Raw genomic sequence first — 15,943 nt, forward strand, 5'->3', positions numbered from 1 at the left:
ATTTGTACGAGTGAGGTCGTATGAATTTGTACGAATTAGCCACCTCGGAGATCGGAAATGCGGTGAATGATTTCTGACTGACATATAAATGAACAAATCAAACAAAATGCAAACAGGAAAAAGTGAAACCACTTCTGGATAGAGTCAGTCTAGACCAATGAGAGTCCGGCTGTGTCCAAAACACACATGATTTCTCTCATGGTCTGTATCTTCTGCTGATGTTTAGAGTCCAGCAGTGAAAAACTATTTCCACAAACACATATTAGACTTGTTTTCAGTTTATACAATCACAGTTAAACGCTTTTTGTCAAGACAAGATGTTTTTTCTGTTTATTTCTTATAATTGCATGTACTATCAGAAGACAATATAGTCAACTTAGTAAATAAGTATGACATGAATATATCTAATTCGAGAAAACATTTTTTTTTACACTTTTGAAGCTTCACCTCTTAAATCTTTTTAGTCTTCCATTAATTTGAACAAATAAAATAAATAGACAATTTCAATATTTTATCTTGTAGAATTAACCTGAATGTATTTAAAATAAAATTGAGTGTTGATCATTTGCAACAGCTTTTCATGTGAGTGAGAAGGCCTGATAAACGTCTGAAACTCTTCTCACACTGAGTACAGTAGTACGGCTTCTCTCCAGTATGAACTCGCTCGTGATATTTCAGGTTTCTAGACCGAGAGAAACTCTTGTCACAATATGAGCACTTGTAAGGTTTTTCTCCAGTATGAATTCTTTGGTGCAGTTTCAGATTGTCAGCTGTTGTTAAGCTCTTCCCACAGTCACAACACACATGATCTCTCACTTCATCATGTGTTTTCTGGTGCAGTTTAAAACCGTCCAGTCGTGAAAAACTCTTTCCACAGAGAGAACACACATAAGGCTTCTCGTCTGAATGAACTTTCAGGTGTGATTTTAGTTGTGATGATGAAATAAACTCTTTACCACACTGATCACAGCTAAATGGTTTTTCTCCAGAGTGAATGCGCAGATGAATTCTCAAACTTGTTGAATCTTTGAAACTTTTCTCACACTGAGTACAGTAGTACGGCTTCTCTCCAGTATGAACTCGCTCGTGATATTTCAGAGAATCAGAAAGAGTGAAACTCTTGTCACAATATGAGCACTTGTAAGGTTTTTCTCCAGTATGAATTCTTTGGTGCCGTTTCAGACTCTCAGCTCTAGTAAAGCTCTTCCCACAGTCACAACACACATGATCTCTCACTACAGTGTGTGTTTTCTGGTGCAGTTTCAAACCGTCCAGTCGTGAAAAACTCTTTCCACAGAGAGAACACACATAAGGCTTCTCGTCTGAATGAACTTTCAGGTGTGATTTTAGTTGTGATGATGAAATAAACTCTTTACCACACTGATCACAGCTAAATGGCTTTTCTCCAGAGTGAATACGCAGATGAATTTTGAGTAATGATGAAGATGTGAAACTCTTCTCACACTGAGTGCATGTATACGGTTTCTCTCCAGTGTGAATTCTCATGTGTGTCTTAAGGTTTCCTTTTTGTCTGAAACTCTTTCCACACTGTGAGCAGGAGTGCAGCTTTTGGGCTTTTGTTCCTTGAGTTTTGAAGTCACAGTGTTTCTTTACTTCGTTCAGTTCTTCTCTTTGCTCTGTTATTTCCATCTGATCTAAAATGAACATATCAAGTAGTTATAATCAGTTTAAGTAGGATCATTTCAAGGAAAATTTAAGTGAACACAAGCAGACAACAAGAGAATAGGTTTCTGTCTGTGTGAATATAAAGTATCAGATCTTTGATGTTGAAGGTTTGTTAAATAATTCTCATTCATTTGAATAATAAAAATGTATTTGACACATTGCTTTATACATGGTTAGGATCAATTAGACACATATCTACATCATTTATCATCAATATCTACTTACTATTTCAAAGCAGTCAACAATGAAGAATCAAGAATGGACACCAACCTATTTGTTCCTCAGTATCTTCATGTTTTATTCTGGATGGTTCAGGATCCCTCATGTCTTCAATCTCCTCTTTAATAAACTCCATCTTTAACAGTCACACAGATTTCAGCTGCTACTCCTGGAGTTTGTCCTTCTCTTGTAGGATGATGGGAATATTCCCAGTATTTATTGGTGAATTGTTGTGGGAGGGGCTTCACTGCAGGTGTGAACTGTGATCACGGTGTGATACTGACGCCCACAGGACCAGATCTGGAAAAATCAACAAGATTTTTAAAAATAATTTATACTATATTACTATAACAGAAAACACATAAGATCCATTTCCAGCCCTATTCTATGGCGAGACGAGCTGCTTATATATGCACATGCCCCCTTTGGCAGCCTCTGCACTCGGTTCAGGATGCGCCCCGATTGGTTAGTGCAATTCTCAGCACTGCGTTCATTTAATAAAAGGCTTAAATAATAGGAGAAAATTAGTTTTCCATATAGTATCTAGAAAGAGACAGTACTCGTTCCTGTTATCTCAGGGAACGTCTCGGTTACGGATGTAACCCTCGTTCCCTGAGTAGGGAACGGAGACGTTACGTCGAAATGACGACGAATGGGGTTCGCTTAGAAGCCTATCCTCTTCGAATATTAATAAAACGAGCCAATGGCAAGCAAATGCCATGGGTCTGCTGAATTTGCATAGCGTAACTCCGCCCCACAGTGTGGGTATATAAGGAAGTGAGCCGGCAACATGCAGATATGTTTCTTCGCTGAAGGAGCCAAGCTGAACTCAGGCTGTTCCAGCGGTACAGCGGAAGTGGCAGGAAGACGTAACGTCTCCGTTCCCTACTCAGGGAACGAGGGTTACATCCGTAACCGAGACGTTCCCTTTCGTAGTCACTTCGAGTTACGTCGAAATGACGACGAATGGGGTTCCCAGTCCAATCACGCCACCTCGGCTGTCTTCCAGTGCCCTGCGTAAGTCTGAGCTCCCTGTCGTGAGACTAGCACGGACGAAGGACTCCTACTTAACACAGGAATACCAAGGTACACTGGGAAGCATATCACAGTGGAAATATGCAATCAGTGCCCGCCCGAAGGGGGGGGACTTAAGAAAACACATATGACCCGGAGGGGGGTGCATACGGATAACACTGGGGTGTCCAGCCCGTAGGGTGGAGTATTTCAACCCCAGGGGTGGCAGACTGGCTTGCCAAGGGAAAGACACATGCTCGAAGGAGGCTTACAGTGGAAATACACACGTGGGGGTCGCCCAGCGGGGGAACCATGCACATGGTGGCACCTAGCCAACGCGAAAGCTGCCGGAGGCATAACTCTGGCGTTGACGTCAACAGCGCTGGAGGAACTCAGGGCTTATCAGGCTCACCTGAGGAGAATATCGCACGTATCCAGTCCGTGGAGTGGAATGGCGAGCAAGCGAAGACACCTGAGCGGGTCCTAGCACCGGCTGGTTGAAGCGAGTACTCGGGAGGACACTGGCTCCACTCGGAGATTGTAGAATCTGGCGAATGTGTTGGGTGTCGCCCAGCCTGCAGCTCTGCAGATGTCTGTTAGCGAGGCGCCATGCGCTAGAGCCCAAGAGGAGGCCACACTCCGGGTGGAGTGGGCCGTCACACCAAGGGGGCACGGTCGACCTTGCTGCTGGTAAGCCAAAGCAATGGCGTCCACTATCCAGTGAGACAACCTTTGCTTGGAGAGAGCCCTTCCCTTCAGCTTCCCACCATAACAGACAAAGAGCTGGTCTGAGGTCCTGAAACATTGCGTTCTGTCTACGTAAGCACGGAGGGCGCGTACTGGACAGAGCAATGCCAAGGCTGGGTCTGCCTCCTCCAGGGGCAGCGCTTGCAGGTTCACCACCTGGTCCCGGAAGGGAGTGGTGGGAACCTTGGGCACATATCCAGGCCGGGGTCTCAGGATCACGTGAGAAAAAGGCCGGCCCGAATTCCAGGCACGCTTCGTCTACAGAAAATGCGTGCAGGTCCCCTACCCTCTTGATGGAGGCCAGAGCAACCAGGAGCGCTGTCTTAATTGACAGGAACTTAAGCTCCACTGATTGCAGAGGCTCAAAGGGAGCACTCTGCAGGGCAGTTAGTACCACTGAGAGGTCCCAAGAGGGAACGAGAGGAGGGCGAGGAGGCTGTAGTCTCCTCGCTCCTCTCAGGAACCTGATGACCAGGTCGTGCTTTCCCACGGACTTACCATCAACTGCGTCGTGATGTGCGGCGATAGCGGCAACATATACTTTCAGGGTGGAGGGAGACAGCCTTCGCTCCAACCCATCCTGCAGGAAGGAAAGCACGACACTGATCGGGCATGATCTGGGGTCTTCTGAGTGAGAAGAGCACCAAGAGACGAAGAGGTTCCACTTCAACGCGTAGGCATGTCTAGTGGACGACGCTCTAGCGGAAGTGATGGTAGCCACCACCGCTGGTGGTAGGGTACTCAAACCTGCCTCGTCCCGTCCAGGAGCCACACGTGGAGGTTCCAGAGATCGGGACGAGGGTGCCAAAGGGTGCCCCGTCCCTGAGAAAGGAGGTCCTTCCTCAGAGGAATTGGCCAGGGAGGTGCTGTCGCGAGGAGTACAAGTTCGGAGAACCAGGTTCGGGTGGGCCAGTGCGGCGCAACCAATATGACCTGCTCCTCGTCCTCCCTGATCTTGCACAGGGTCTGTGCAAGAAGGCTCACTGGGGGAAACGCATATTTGCGGAGGCCCCGGGGCCAGCTGTGCGCCAGAGCGTCCGTGCCGAGCGTGCCCTCGGTCAGGGAGTAAAACTGGGCGCAGTGGGACGAGTCGTGGGAGGCAAACAGGTCTACCTGTGCGTCCCCGAACTGATCCCAAATCAGCTGGACCGCCTGGGGATGGAGTCTCCATTCTCCAGGAAGAGGCTGAAGCCGTGAGAGCTCGTCGGCTGCACAGTTCAGGTCTCCCGGAATATAAATGGCTCGAAGCGACCTCAGATGCTTCTGACTCCATAAGAGGAGGTGGCGGGCGAGTTGCGACATACGGCGGGAGCGTAGACCACCTTGTCGGTTGATGTACGCTACTGTCGCGGTATTGTCTGATCGGACTAGTACGTGCTGGTTCTTGAGCAGCGCCCGGAAGCGGTGCAGAGCGAGACGTACTGCCAGCAACTCGAGGCAATTGACATGCCATAGGCGGTGGGGTCCTGTCCAGGAGCCCGCGGCAGCATGTCCATTGCACATGGCACCCCAGCCCGTGGAGGAGGCATCCGTTGACACAACAACATGCCTGGAAACTCGTTCTAAGGGCACTCCGGCCCGTAGAAAGCTGAGGTTCGTCCACGGGGAGAAGGTCTGACGGCAGGTCGGAGTAACTGGTACTCGGAGCTTGCCCTGGTGCCATGCCCACCTCGGGACTCGATCGTGAAGCCAGTGCTGAAGCGGTCTCATATGAAGCAATCCGAGCGGCGTTACCGCGGCTGCAGATGCCATATGCCCCAGGAGCCTCTGAAAAAGTTTCAGTGGAACCGCACTCTTGCTCTGGATTTGTCTCAGGCAAGTCAGCAGTGACTGCGCGCGCTCGCTCGTAAGCTGCGCGCACATGGCGACCGAGTCGATTTCCATACCGAGAAAAGAGATCCTCTGCACGGGGCAAAGTTTGCTCTTCTCCCAGTTGACCCGAAGGCCCAGACGGACTAGGTGCCGGAGCACTAGGTCCCTGTGTTCGCAAACCTGGTCCCGAGAGTGAGCTAGGATTAGCCAGTCGTCGAGATAATTCAGGATGCGAACCCCGTGTTGCCGTAGCGGCACAAGGGCTGCCTCGACGACCTTCGTGAAGACGCGAGGAGACAGGGCCAGCCCGAATGGGAGGACCGCGTACTGGTATGCCTGCCCCTCGAAAGCAAACCGTAGAAACGGCCTGTGTCGAGGAAGAATGGAGACATGAAAGTAGGCGTCCTTCAGGTCGATCGCTGCAAACCAATCCTGTGGCTGCACACATTCGAAAATGCGCTTGGCCGTGAGCATCTTGAACGGAAGCCTGTGAAGGGAACGGTTCAAGACGCGCAGATCCAGGATTGGTCGTAACCCACCGGTTTTCTTGGGGACAATGAAGTAGGGGCTGTAGAAGCCGGACCTCATTGCGGCTGGAGGGACAGTCTCGATCGCACCCTTCGCCAGCAGGGTGGCGACCTCCGCTCTCATGACAGGGGCATTGCCACCGACCATAGTGAAGCGGACTCCCCTGAAGCGGGGAGGAGACCGCGCGAACTGAATCGCATAGCCGAGCCTGATGGTCCGCGCGAGCCAGCGGGACAGGTTGGGAAGCTCTAACCAGGCTCCCAAGGACTGTGCCAGCGGGGTCATGCGGACGACAGACGTCCCCGCGGGGGTGCAGCGAAGCGGAATGACCGGCCCGGACGTGGGTGGCATAGCGGCCCGGTGTGGGGGCACGGTCATTAGCCGCGTCCTGCCAGAGGGAGCCAGGGAAGGACCAGCGTTCCACGGGGGCGTGCTCTGGCAGGGGTCTGGCGACAGAAGGGGATGAGAGCGGCGGGGCCCGTGGGCGGCGCGCACTGTCATTCCCTTCTGGGGGCTCAGAGATGGGGATATCAGTTCTTTCTTTAACCACATTAGGGTGCTGCCCACCCGTGGGTGAGCAGCGGGGAGTGGAGAACAAAGGATTCTCCCCCGGCCCTCCACCGGGGGAAGGAGTGGTCCTGCTACCATCTCCTGAGAAGAACTGATGGCCATCTCTGAGCAGCCCGTCTCAGGAGCGCCGCTTGGCCTGGCGTTTAGCGGGGCGCGGGGCTGGAGAGGGCTGGGGCGCCTGCCTGCGGCGTCCTCCACGACGCGGCCCGGGTGAAGGCTGCTGCTGGGGCCGTGCGGGAGGGGCGGGAGCCGCGGGAGGGCGCCCTCGGCGGCGAGCAGGCTGAGGCGTCTGAACCGACGGCTGGGTGGAGGCAGCAGCGGGCCGTCGGGGCAGAATATGACGAATAGCCTCAGTCTGCTTCTGGGCGGTTGAAAACTGTTGGGCAAAATCTTCAACCGCTCCGCCGAAGAGGCCAGCCTGGGATATGGGGGCGTCAAGCAGACGAGTCCGCTCAGCGTCCCTCATATCGGCCAGGTTGAGCCAGAGGTGTCTCTCCTGGACCACACTAGTGGACATCACCTGGCCCAGGGAGCGTGCGGTCACTTTCGTCGCCCGGAGAGCGAGGTCAGTGGCGGCACGCAGCTCATTGAAGAGCCCTGGGTCAGTCCTCCCCTCGTGCATGTCCCTGAGCATCTGGGCCTGGTAGACCTGCAGAGTGGCCATGGCATGCAATGAGGCGGCTGCCTGCCCCGCAGCTCTATAGGTCTTCGCCACCAGGGTCGACGAAAACCTACAGGCCTTGGAGGGGTGCTTAGGATCACCACGGGAAGAAGCACTCTGTGGACACAGTTGCATCGCAACAGAGCGTTCAACCATAGGCACCCCAGTGTACCCGTAAACAGCCGCCTGATCGAGAGGAGGAAAGGCGGAGGAGGTCGCCGAGCGATCACGGGAAGACAAGGGTGTCTTCCAGGACCTCGAGACCTCCTCATGCACATCCGGGAAGAAAGGCATTGGGGTTGGACGCCGACGTGAATCGGCGGCCGCGCCCAAAAACCAATCGTCCAGACGCGAGCGCTCGGGGCAGGGTGGCGGATTGCACTCTAACCCGATGCTCGCGGCTGCCCGGGAAAGCATGGCCGTCAGCTCGGGATCAGGATCGGGCAATGCTGACGCGCCCGGAGGCGGCAGCACAGCCGACCCCTCATCTCCCGAGGACTCCTGCCCACCTTGTGATGCTGTGATCGACATAGCATCGTCATTAGGAGCGCCAGACGGCGCACTCGGTCCGCCGCCGACCGTTGGCCGGGACTGATCGAGCGCATCATCTGGTCGGCTCGCGGGTTGCGGCACTTGAGAGGGGGATGTGGCCCGAGGACGAATCGTCGGTTGTTGTTGCCACACCGTCACCCTCAGGTCACCCTGGCCACCAGCCGAAGTACCAGCTCTATTACTAGAGGGGGTAGATCGGGGTGTGGATGAGGGGACTCTCACTCTTTCGAGATCACTGAGTCTCGACCGTAGTGTCGCGATGGTCATGTTTCCGCAATGAAAACATGAGTCATCCACAAGCGCTGCTTTGGCGTGCTCTAAGCCCAAACACGCAAAACAGCGATTGTGCCCATCTAAATCAGACAGCCAGTGACCACAACCAGAAGGGCACGGGCGATGCATCTTTAAAAAGACGTGCCACGCGCTTTGCTCTTTTAGAGAGAAGGAGAAATCCCCGCAGATGCTGAAGCGACCAGGGAGAGAACACACACACACTGGCAGATCACTGCTCAGATCGCAGGGAATGTGCACTCGCTGGAACTCGCTGTCACACCAACACCTGGAGGGAAGCTCGTCTCGAAGAGGAATAGAGATGATACTCAGGATGGCTTGTGGAGTGAAGGATAAACTTGGCTCCGAAAGCGAAAACATATCTGCATGTTGCCGGCTCACTTCCTTATATACCCACACTGTGGGGCGGAGTTACGCTATGCAAATTCAGCAGACCCATGGCATTTGCTTGCCATTGGCTCGTTTTATTAATATTCGAAGAGGATAGGCTTCTAAGCGAACCCCATTCGTCGTCATTTCGACGTAACTCGAAGTGACTACGAAAGGGAACCAAGGTTACGTTAGTAACCAAGATGTTATATTATTCAATTAATATCTGAACTAATCAGAAATCGAACAAGATTAGAGCTCCTTGATTGGATACTTCTCCTTAAAACGCTCGCTCTTCTATTGGACTTTTTTTTGAAGATTGATTCATAATCATGTACTCGCATGTTACATACTGCACCTTTAACAAAACAATGTGTACAGACTGAATGGGGGGGGGGGGGGGGGTATTCTCATAAAAACTGAAATCATTTCAGAAGATTGTGATATTTAAAAAGAAAATGTTGTTTAGGTGGCAAAGTTATTTTGAAACAACACCAATGTCTATGGTAAAATTGTAACATGTAAAATGCAGATAAAAATGTGATTTAAACAACTTTGCAAACAGTTTTGACGAAACAAATGCTTTTATACAAAACCCCAAAATTATGTATGTAATTGTGTATGAACAAAACCGACAGACATGCTGAATGAAAATGCAGAATCACTCTCTGACAGAAGGTGGCGCTTGTGGAAAAGCAGAAATACAGCGGATACACAAGCAGCGCTGCGCTTATAAACACTACTTTATTAGGCATTACTGAGATAAGATAAAAGAAGATGCCATTGAAACTTTTTTGAAGACAGTCATTTCTCTTCAGATATACATTCAAATAAAAGAGAAAAGAGTTAGATCTGCACTAATCATGAATGGTTTATTTCAGAGTCAGAAAGAGAGTTTGCAGGTGTGGTTTCTGTAGCCTTTAATGGTATTTTTAGTAGAGGTCGACCGATTAATCGGCCGATTTTTTGCATTTTTAACATAATCGGCATCGGCCAATATCCACCTATATCAAGCCAATTATTAGGCAGGCGCACACGTGTACGACGCACGCTGCCCCTAGAGTCATTTTCCAGCAGAGTGAGCAGACCGCAGACCTTCAGCTTCCAGTGCCTAAGGAAACGGTAAGGATTCCATTCTTATAACTCCTTTATATTTCATTAAAAACTTTTGATATGTTACTGCCAACTTCGAGAAAAAACATTCGGCTACTTTGGATGTTGATAGCGTAGTTGAGGTTGCATTATCACAGCAGAAGGGTTGCTATCATGTCACAATAAGCAAGCAAGAATTTTGCAATTACAGACAGTAAATTTGAGACTTATTTTTTCTGTTTGTGTGTCTTATATTTGAGAGGGTTGTCACTCAATGCAGAGAAATAAGTAATAAAAAAGAGACCAACGCACTATAAGCTAGTGAAGGACTGGCTTTGCTTTGGTAGCGTCGTCGCGGCACTGGTGCCTTAACGACCGTTATCTACCGGACCGAATATCAACACGGATTTCTGTGCTTCATTTCGGTGCTACTGTTATGCATTTGTTTCTCTTGGATGCTCTGAAAACGGACGTTAGGATAACAGAAACACCGCTTCGCTGCATGTGACGCTAGTCAGCAGATAACTTTAGCATACCTGTGTAATATTTAGTGTTGGGCTGGTTAAAGGTGGGGTATGTAATTCTCTTTTTTGGCCATTTTTTCAAAATCACTTAAAATCCTATTCCTAACCCACTTACAGCCACTGAGTTAGAAGCACTGAAATACAAATTAAGCAATTTAATCATCTGTGGAACGGGCAGGACTCGAAAAACTCCAGCCAATCATTTCCAAGATCACCTAGAATCATTGGACAGTAAGTGTGTCAATCAAACGGTCGTACCATCCCCCCCCTCCCCCCATCCATGTCCATGTTCTTTGAATGGGTGGAGTCAAAGGAAAGAAGGTGGGACCATTTGAGTTGTGTATTTTCAAAATCTTCCGGCCGTTTTGCAAATCACATACCCCTTTAAGGATGAGTGCTACCAGAATGGTGTGTCGATTAGAACACAGGAATGAGTCCAGAAGTTAATTCTCAATTGATTTATTGCCATTTGCTTTATTTCTTCATTCTCCCATTTTCTTAATATGGCTTTACAATTGCTGCATATTGCTGGTGTCTACAATCAAACAAAGTTAACTTTACTGATACAAATTATAATAATAAGTATACATTCACATAAACAAAGGAAATCTTTAAACAAATCAACAGTTATCAAATTCATATCAATACAAAAGGTTTAAATAAACTTACAAAGTCTTAGACGCAGCAAACACATGCAGCAAGCAGAGGAGCAAACAGTCAGCACAAAGAGAGACACACTTCTTCTTCTTCTTCTTCTTCTTCTTCTGTTTTCTTTTAATGGCGGTTGGCAAACAACTTTTATGTGTGCATTACCGCCACCTTCTGATATGGAGTGTGGATCACAATAGCCTTTACTCGATTCATCACTCTTTAAATATATAAATAAATACATAAATAAAACCAATAAATAACTACATAAATATCTAATAACATTATTAATATTAATACATTATCATTCACATCCTTATTATATACAACTTTCAAAAAACGCCTGAACTCATATCCTTCTAATAAGCCCTGTTTTATTCAAAAACACAAATATTGCTCTATACCCTACATGCCCTGAATTCATTTGTAATATTTCCTTCATTTCAAATCTAATTTTTCCTTTACTTAACCAGTCTTTCATCCTCATTCTTTCCTCCTTATACCTATGACAATCAATAATTACATGTTCTACTGTTTCATTAATATTACAGACGTCACACATCCCAGTTTCATGTTTCCCTATTATTTTAAGCGTACTACTTAACCCAGTATGCCCAAATCTCATTCTCGAAATAATGTCCTCTTCCTTTTTATTCCTATTACTTTCTCTCATGCCTCCAACACATACACAATAATTCAATATCAATATATATCGCGATACAATTGTTTTCAATAATGGTAATATGATTTTTGAACACATTTCCAATATTTCTATAGGCCTATACTTTACAGGCATGGACTACGTTTTAATTTTTACTGCGTGATAAATATAAGCAGCACGGCTAAACGGTTCATATGTTCATTGCATAGACTGTAAAAAAATAGGTTCAATGGCCCTCATTTATCAATCTTGCGTCGAAACGGGCGTATATGTTGGCGTGAGATTATGCTTACACTCCTCTCACCGCCTGATTTATGAAGCTGTGCGTACCTTTGAAATTCAGGTGTACGCAATACCTGCCTCTTGATAAATGCCGCGGCTGAAAACGATCGTCATTAGATTAACACACCCCTATATATTCACGTCTCCGCCTCCCCCACGCCCTCATTTTACGCCATGGACACACGGAAGACGGCAAAGAGGAGAAACTTCTCCGGTGGAAATCCAGTTTAAATCGCTGGTTGGTTGAGCAAATTACCTATCACAATGCATTATTTTACAGCACGTGTTTTGAAACTATAAGCGTTAAATTTCGCATGACGTCACATGTAATGGGGTGTACAATAGTGATGATGATGTGAATAATTGCATGACAATTTGTAATATTCTTCTTATTAGTATTATGATTTTGATTATTAATGACGCTTATTGTTATTTAGAAGAAGAATGTCTTTGTTATTATTATATATTTTACAGTGTGTCATAATATATCATATCTTTAGTTTGTCAGTGCATTTTGTGGTGTTAGGAATTGTTTTTCTGCGCATTTCAGCTCTAACTCAAAACATGCGTGCATGTACACCACCTCCTGAGCTGGTGTAGGATTTGAGCGTGCCGTACGCCAACGTCCATATTGATAAATCGCAAAGTCACCGTGGTTTTCAGTGTACGCTGGAAATTTGGTGTACGCACTTTTCATAAATGAGGGCCATTGTCTCCAAATTGACCCTTTGCTAAGCCCCGCCCCCCTTAGTTACTGTAGCTATGCCTGACAAGCTTACGCGCCTGGCACGTCTATTACAGTGTGTATGCACCAGTGTCAGACATTCCCAAGGAGACAGTTAGTCATTTTTGGCGAACAGATGAAATATCCGAGAGAGCAAGACAAAAGGGACTGCAGTATGCATTCGAGGGATATATTCATGACACAAAATGCAACAGATTAGAGAATAATTTCATCAAAATTTAAGCTAAAGCCTATAGGTCCCAGCGCAGCAGGCGCCTCATACGCTGATCATTCAAATGGGAGGGGGGGGGCTTTGGGTGCTCGAGCCCCTGCCCTTTTTCAAAATTAATCAAAAGTGCCCTTCTCAAACAAATATCATTGATAATATTGTGGTCAATAAAACAAAATGCATTTGCTTATAATTTACATGACAATGTGTACAAGACTAAAGTAGCCTAAACTCACGTTTATTTTTACGTTTCTGTCAGTCTGAGGTGTCGTTGCTATAACGCGTTGCTATGGGTTGCGTCACTTTTGTCAAGTTGTGCGTGTCTTGCTTTGGTCTTGACTGACGGTCTCCATTTTCGAGGGTCTAAAACTCCGGAGTAGTGTGTGGACGGCAGGCATAACCGTAGCAAAAGTTATGCGTTTTAAAATGAAAATGTATTAGTGTACACGTAGGTATCCCACACAGTCTGCTTGGGAACCGATGCTGTCGAGCGTCTTTCAGTGAGTATGGCTCGACGGCAGCCAATTCTTTTTTATAATAAAAGGTTGTGTGTCGATTCAATAAAAAATCCACATAACACATATTTTAAAATATTACTTAATTCGCTGAAGCCTGTTTGTCATGCATAATACACCGACCAATCGTCATCTGGCACAAGAAGTTCAAATATCATTGGACGGTCATTTATAAATAGCCTAAATCATTTGAAAATTACATGGACAGACGAATTTACATTGAACTGATCTGAATCTCCGTCGTTGAACTAATGGATGTTAATTGACTACAAACCAGCACCAAAAGTAGCATTAATGGTAAGTATAGTATTCAAGTCACTTGAATTTAGGCCTAGTCTATATTGATACACCGTTTACATTATGAAACTTTCATAGTTTGTTAAATGAAGCCCAGGCCTACTGCAGGCCTATTATGTGAAGTGTAGGCTGCCTGACAACAACACGCGAAATGGTGACTTTATTATTTTAACATTTTTGCACACACACATTATTACTATTTTTTTTTTAAAGAAGTCCCTTATGCGCTTTAAGCCTGCATTTATTTGATCAAAAATACAGATTTTTTTTTTTTAAATAATGGTTTTCTATTTTAATATACTTTAAAAATATTATTTATTTCTGTGATGCAAAGCACATATATATATTTATATATATGCCCCTTGTTATATTTGAGCCCCTGCCCCAGAGGAACTCTCTGCACGTCCCTGACACAAATTGAGAAACAGCTGTTCATGCACAGCAGGGTAAGTGAAATGTGAAAATAATCAAATAATTATAAATCAAACAGTTTATCTATACATCTTGTGGCATAACACTAACACCGGGAGAGCCGCGATCGGATTAGGGTAAAGTTACTCAAGTAACGTTAGGCTGTCGATTAACAAAATGCTAAAATATATTTTAAAGTATGTCAGTGACCCTTCGTCTTAATTAAATGCTTTTTGTCAAGACAAGATGTTTTTTCTGTTTATTTCTCATAATTGCATGTACTATCAGAAGACAATATAGTAAACTTAGTAGCCTAAATAAGTATGACATAAATATATCTATTTCAGATTTTGCAAACACAATTTTTTTTTACACTTTTGAAGCTTCACCTGTTATATCTTTCTAGTCTTTCATTCATTTAAACCAAATTAAAAAAATAGACAATCTCAATATTTTATCTTGCAGAATTAACCTGAATGTATTTGATGTCTATTTCAGTGTCAGAAAGAGAGTTTGCAGGTGTGGTTTCTGTAGCCTTTAGTGGCATTTTTAGTCAAGTACTTTAACCTGAAGGGTAAAACATAAAAAACACATTGATATATGATTAACACATAAAGTGATGATCCTGTAGTTTGTCAGACACTAATGATGAGCTTGATGTGCCAATTTACAGAAGATCTCAGACATCACCATAATGAATGAGGAGAAAACAGGGACTATTGAATGAGATAAAGATGATTTTTAGCAGCTCAGTTAAACGATATGGCGCTGTCATATTATTTGTTAGACTCTTAATTTGCTCATTTTCAGTTAGGCCTACATGTTGTTGTTGTTGTTGTTATGCCCAATTCTCATCAATCACTAAAACAGTTAATTCATTCGTTCAAAAACGCTCATACATCCAGTAATGGAACAAGTCATTGAATCAATCATTCAAAACGATTTAGAAATATAATTTAAATATTTAGTCTATAAATAAAAAGGCTGCATTGCAACAATTTGCGTTTTGTCAGAGCCTCTAGTAAATGACATGTTATTTGGTTTAATTGTCTATTCATAATTCTCAAATTATGCAGAATACATCTCTACAGAAAGGGTGCCATTGCTTTGACAATACAAATGTATATTTGTCACACCAATAAAGGACCTGCAAACAAACTCACTGGATGATTTGATACTTTGCTCACTGTGACACTTGGACAACACTTCTTTATATGATTCACTACAGAGCTTGAATGTCTAAAACTCTCTCCACATTAGCGCTGCTTCTCTCCAGTATGAACTCGCTCGTGTGACTCCAGTGCCGACAAACATTATTCACGATATGAGCGCTTAATGTACTCTGGAGCTGGTTAATGTTAAACTCTGTAATCTGAGAACATCTCTCACCTGCAGACTGGAAATATACGGCATCCGAAGAAAATATTCCACATTTGTCCTTCATTCACGATCATTAAGAGCGTCACTTTCAGCCTCAACTGGTGAAAGTTTCAGCTCGTCTCTCTCGCTTCTCTCTTCTGCGCAGGCGCAGTGCGCGATGTCATCATGTTTCTTAAAGGGGCCGCATGTTATACCCAGGGGGGCAGTGTTCCGAAAGATATTGAAGCCGACCTGGGCGCCGCCATTGGCTAGCGGACCCCCACCTGCTGTTAGCATTCCATTGACTCCCATTCATTTTGGCGTCACTTTGACAGCGAATAACTTTACATCTGAGGCGTTTAAAGACACCGTTTGTCCATTGTTTATTTCTAAAGAAACACGAAAATGTATAAAAGGCTCCATTACCTTGTATCTTACGTTATGGCCCCGTAGAAGCAGTTTTTGTAAAAACAGGCTAACGATTGCGTCATACCCGCGCGACTCTGTCGCACAAGTCGAAAAATTACCGTATGGACAGGCAGAGAAGCTCGCAGGCAATCGGGAGGACGTGGAGGCATACAGTCAAGGGAGAAGCCCATAGAGAGTGATAAAGTTGCTCCCGTTGCTAGCTCATGGACAGCTAATGCTCACGCTCTCCGTCTCTGCGAGATTCGGAAGGGAATGATTCAGATTTCTCTCGGCACAGCTACTAGTAGACCTACAGGTTGCTCACGTCACATCTACGTCGTCAA

General features: G+C 45.9%; 1 protein-coding gene across 3 annotated transcripts in view; it reads right to left on the reverse strand.

Moving 5' to 3' along the window:
* Positions 1-265: 265 nt before the first annotated feature.
* LOC306997059 (uncharacterized protein) overlaps positions 266-15,943 on the reverse strand; it is a 31,730-nt gene continuing 16,052 nt past the window's right edge. Inside the window, exons 1-3 of one of the 3 annotated variants that reach the window (XM_079610111.1) lie at positions 15,222-15,359; positions 1,957-2,205; positions 266-1,655 (exon numbers count right to left, since the gene is read on the reverse strand). In XM_079610111.1, the coding sequence (XP_079466237.1) occupies positions 562-1,655; positions 1,957-2,041 (1,179 nt within the window). In that variant the 5' untranslated portion in view covers positions 2,042-2,205; positions 15,222-15,359 and the 3' untranslated portion in view covers positions 266-561. Of the gene's footprint in view, positions 1,656-1,956; positions 2,206-10,734; positions 10,838-15,221; positions 15,360-15,943 lie in introns of those variants that run through there. The other 2 variants (XM_079610113.1, XM_079610114.1) reach the window with 2 other exon arrangements.

This window comes from Phoxinus phoxinus (assembly GCF_949152265.1).
Source record: "Phoxinus phoxinus genome assembly, chromosome: 4".
NCBI classification, from domain to species: domain Eukaryota; kingdom Metazoa; phylum Chordata; class Actinopteri; order Cypriniformes; family Leuciscidae; genus Phoxinus; species Phoxinus phoxinus.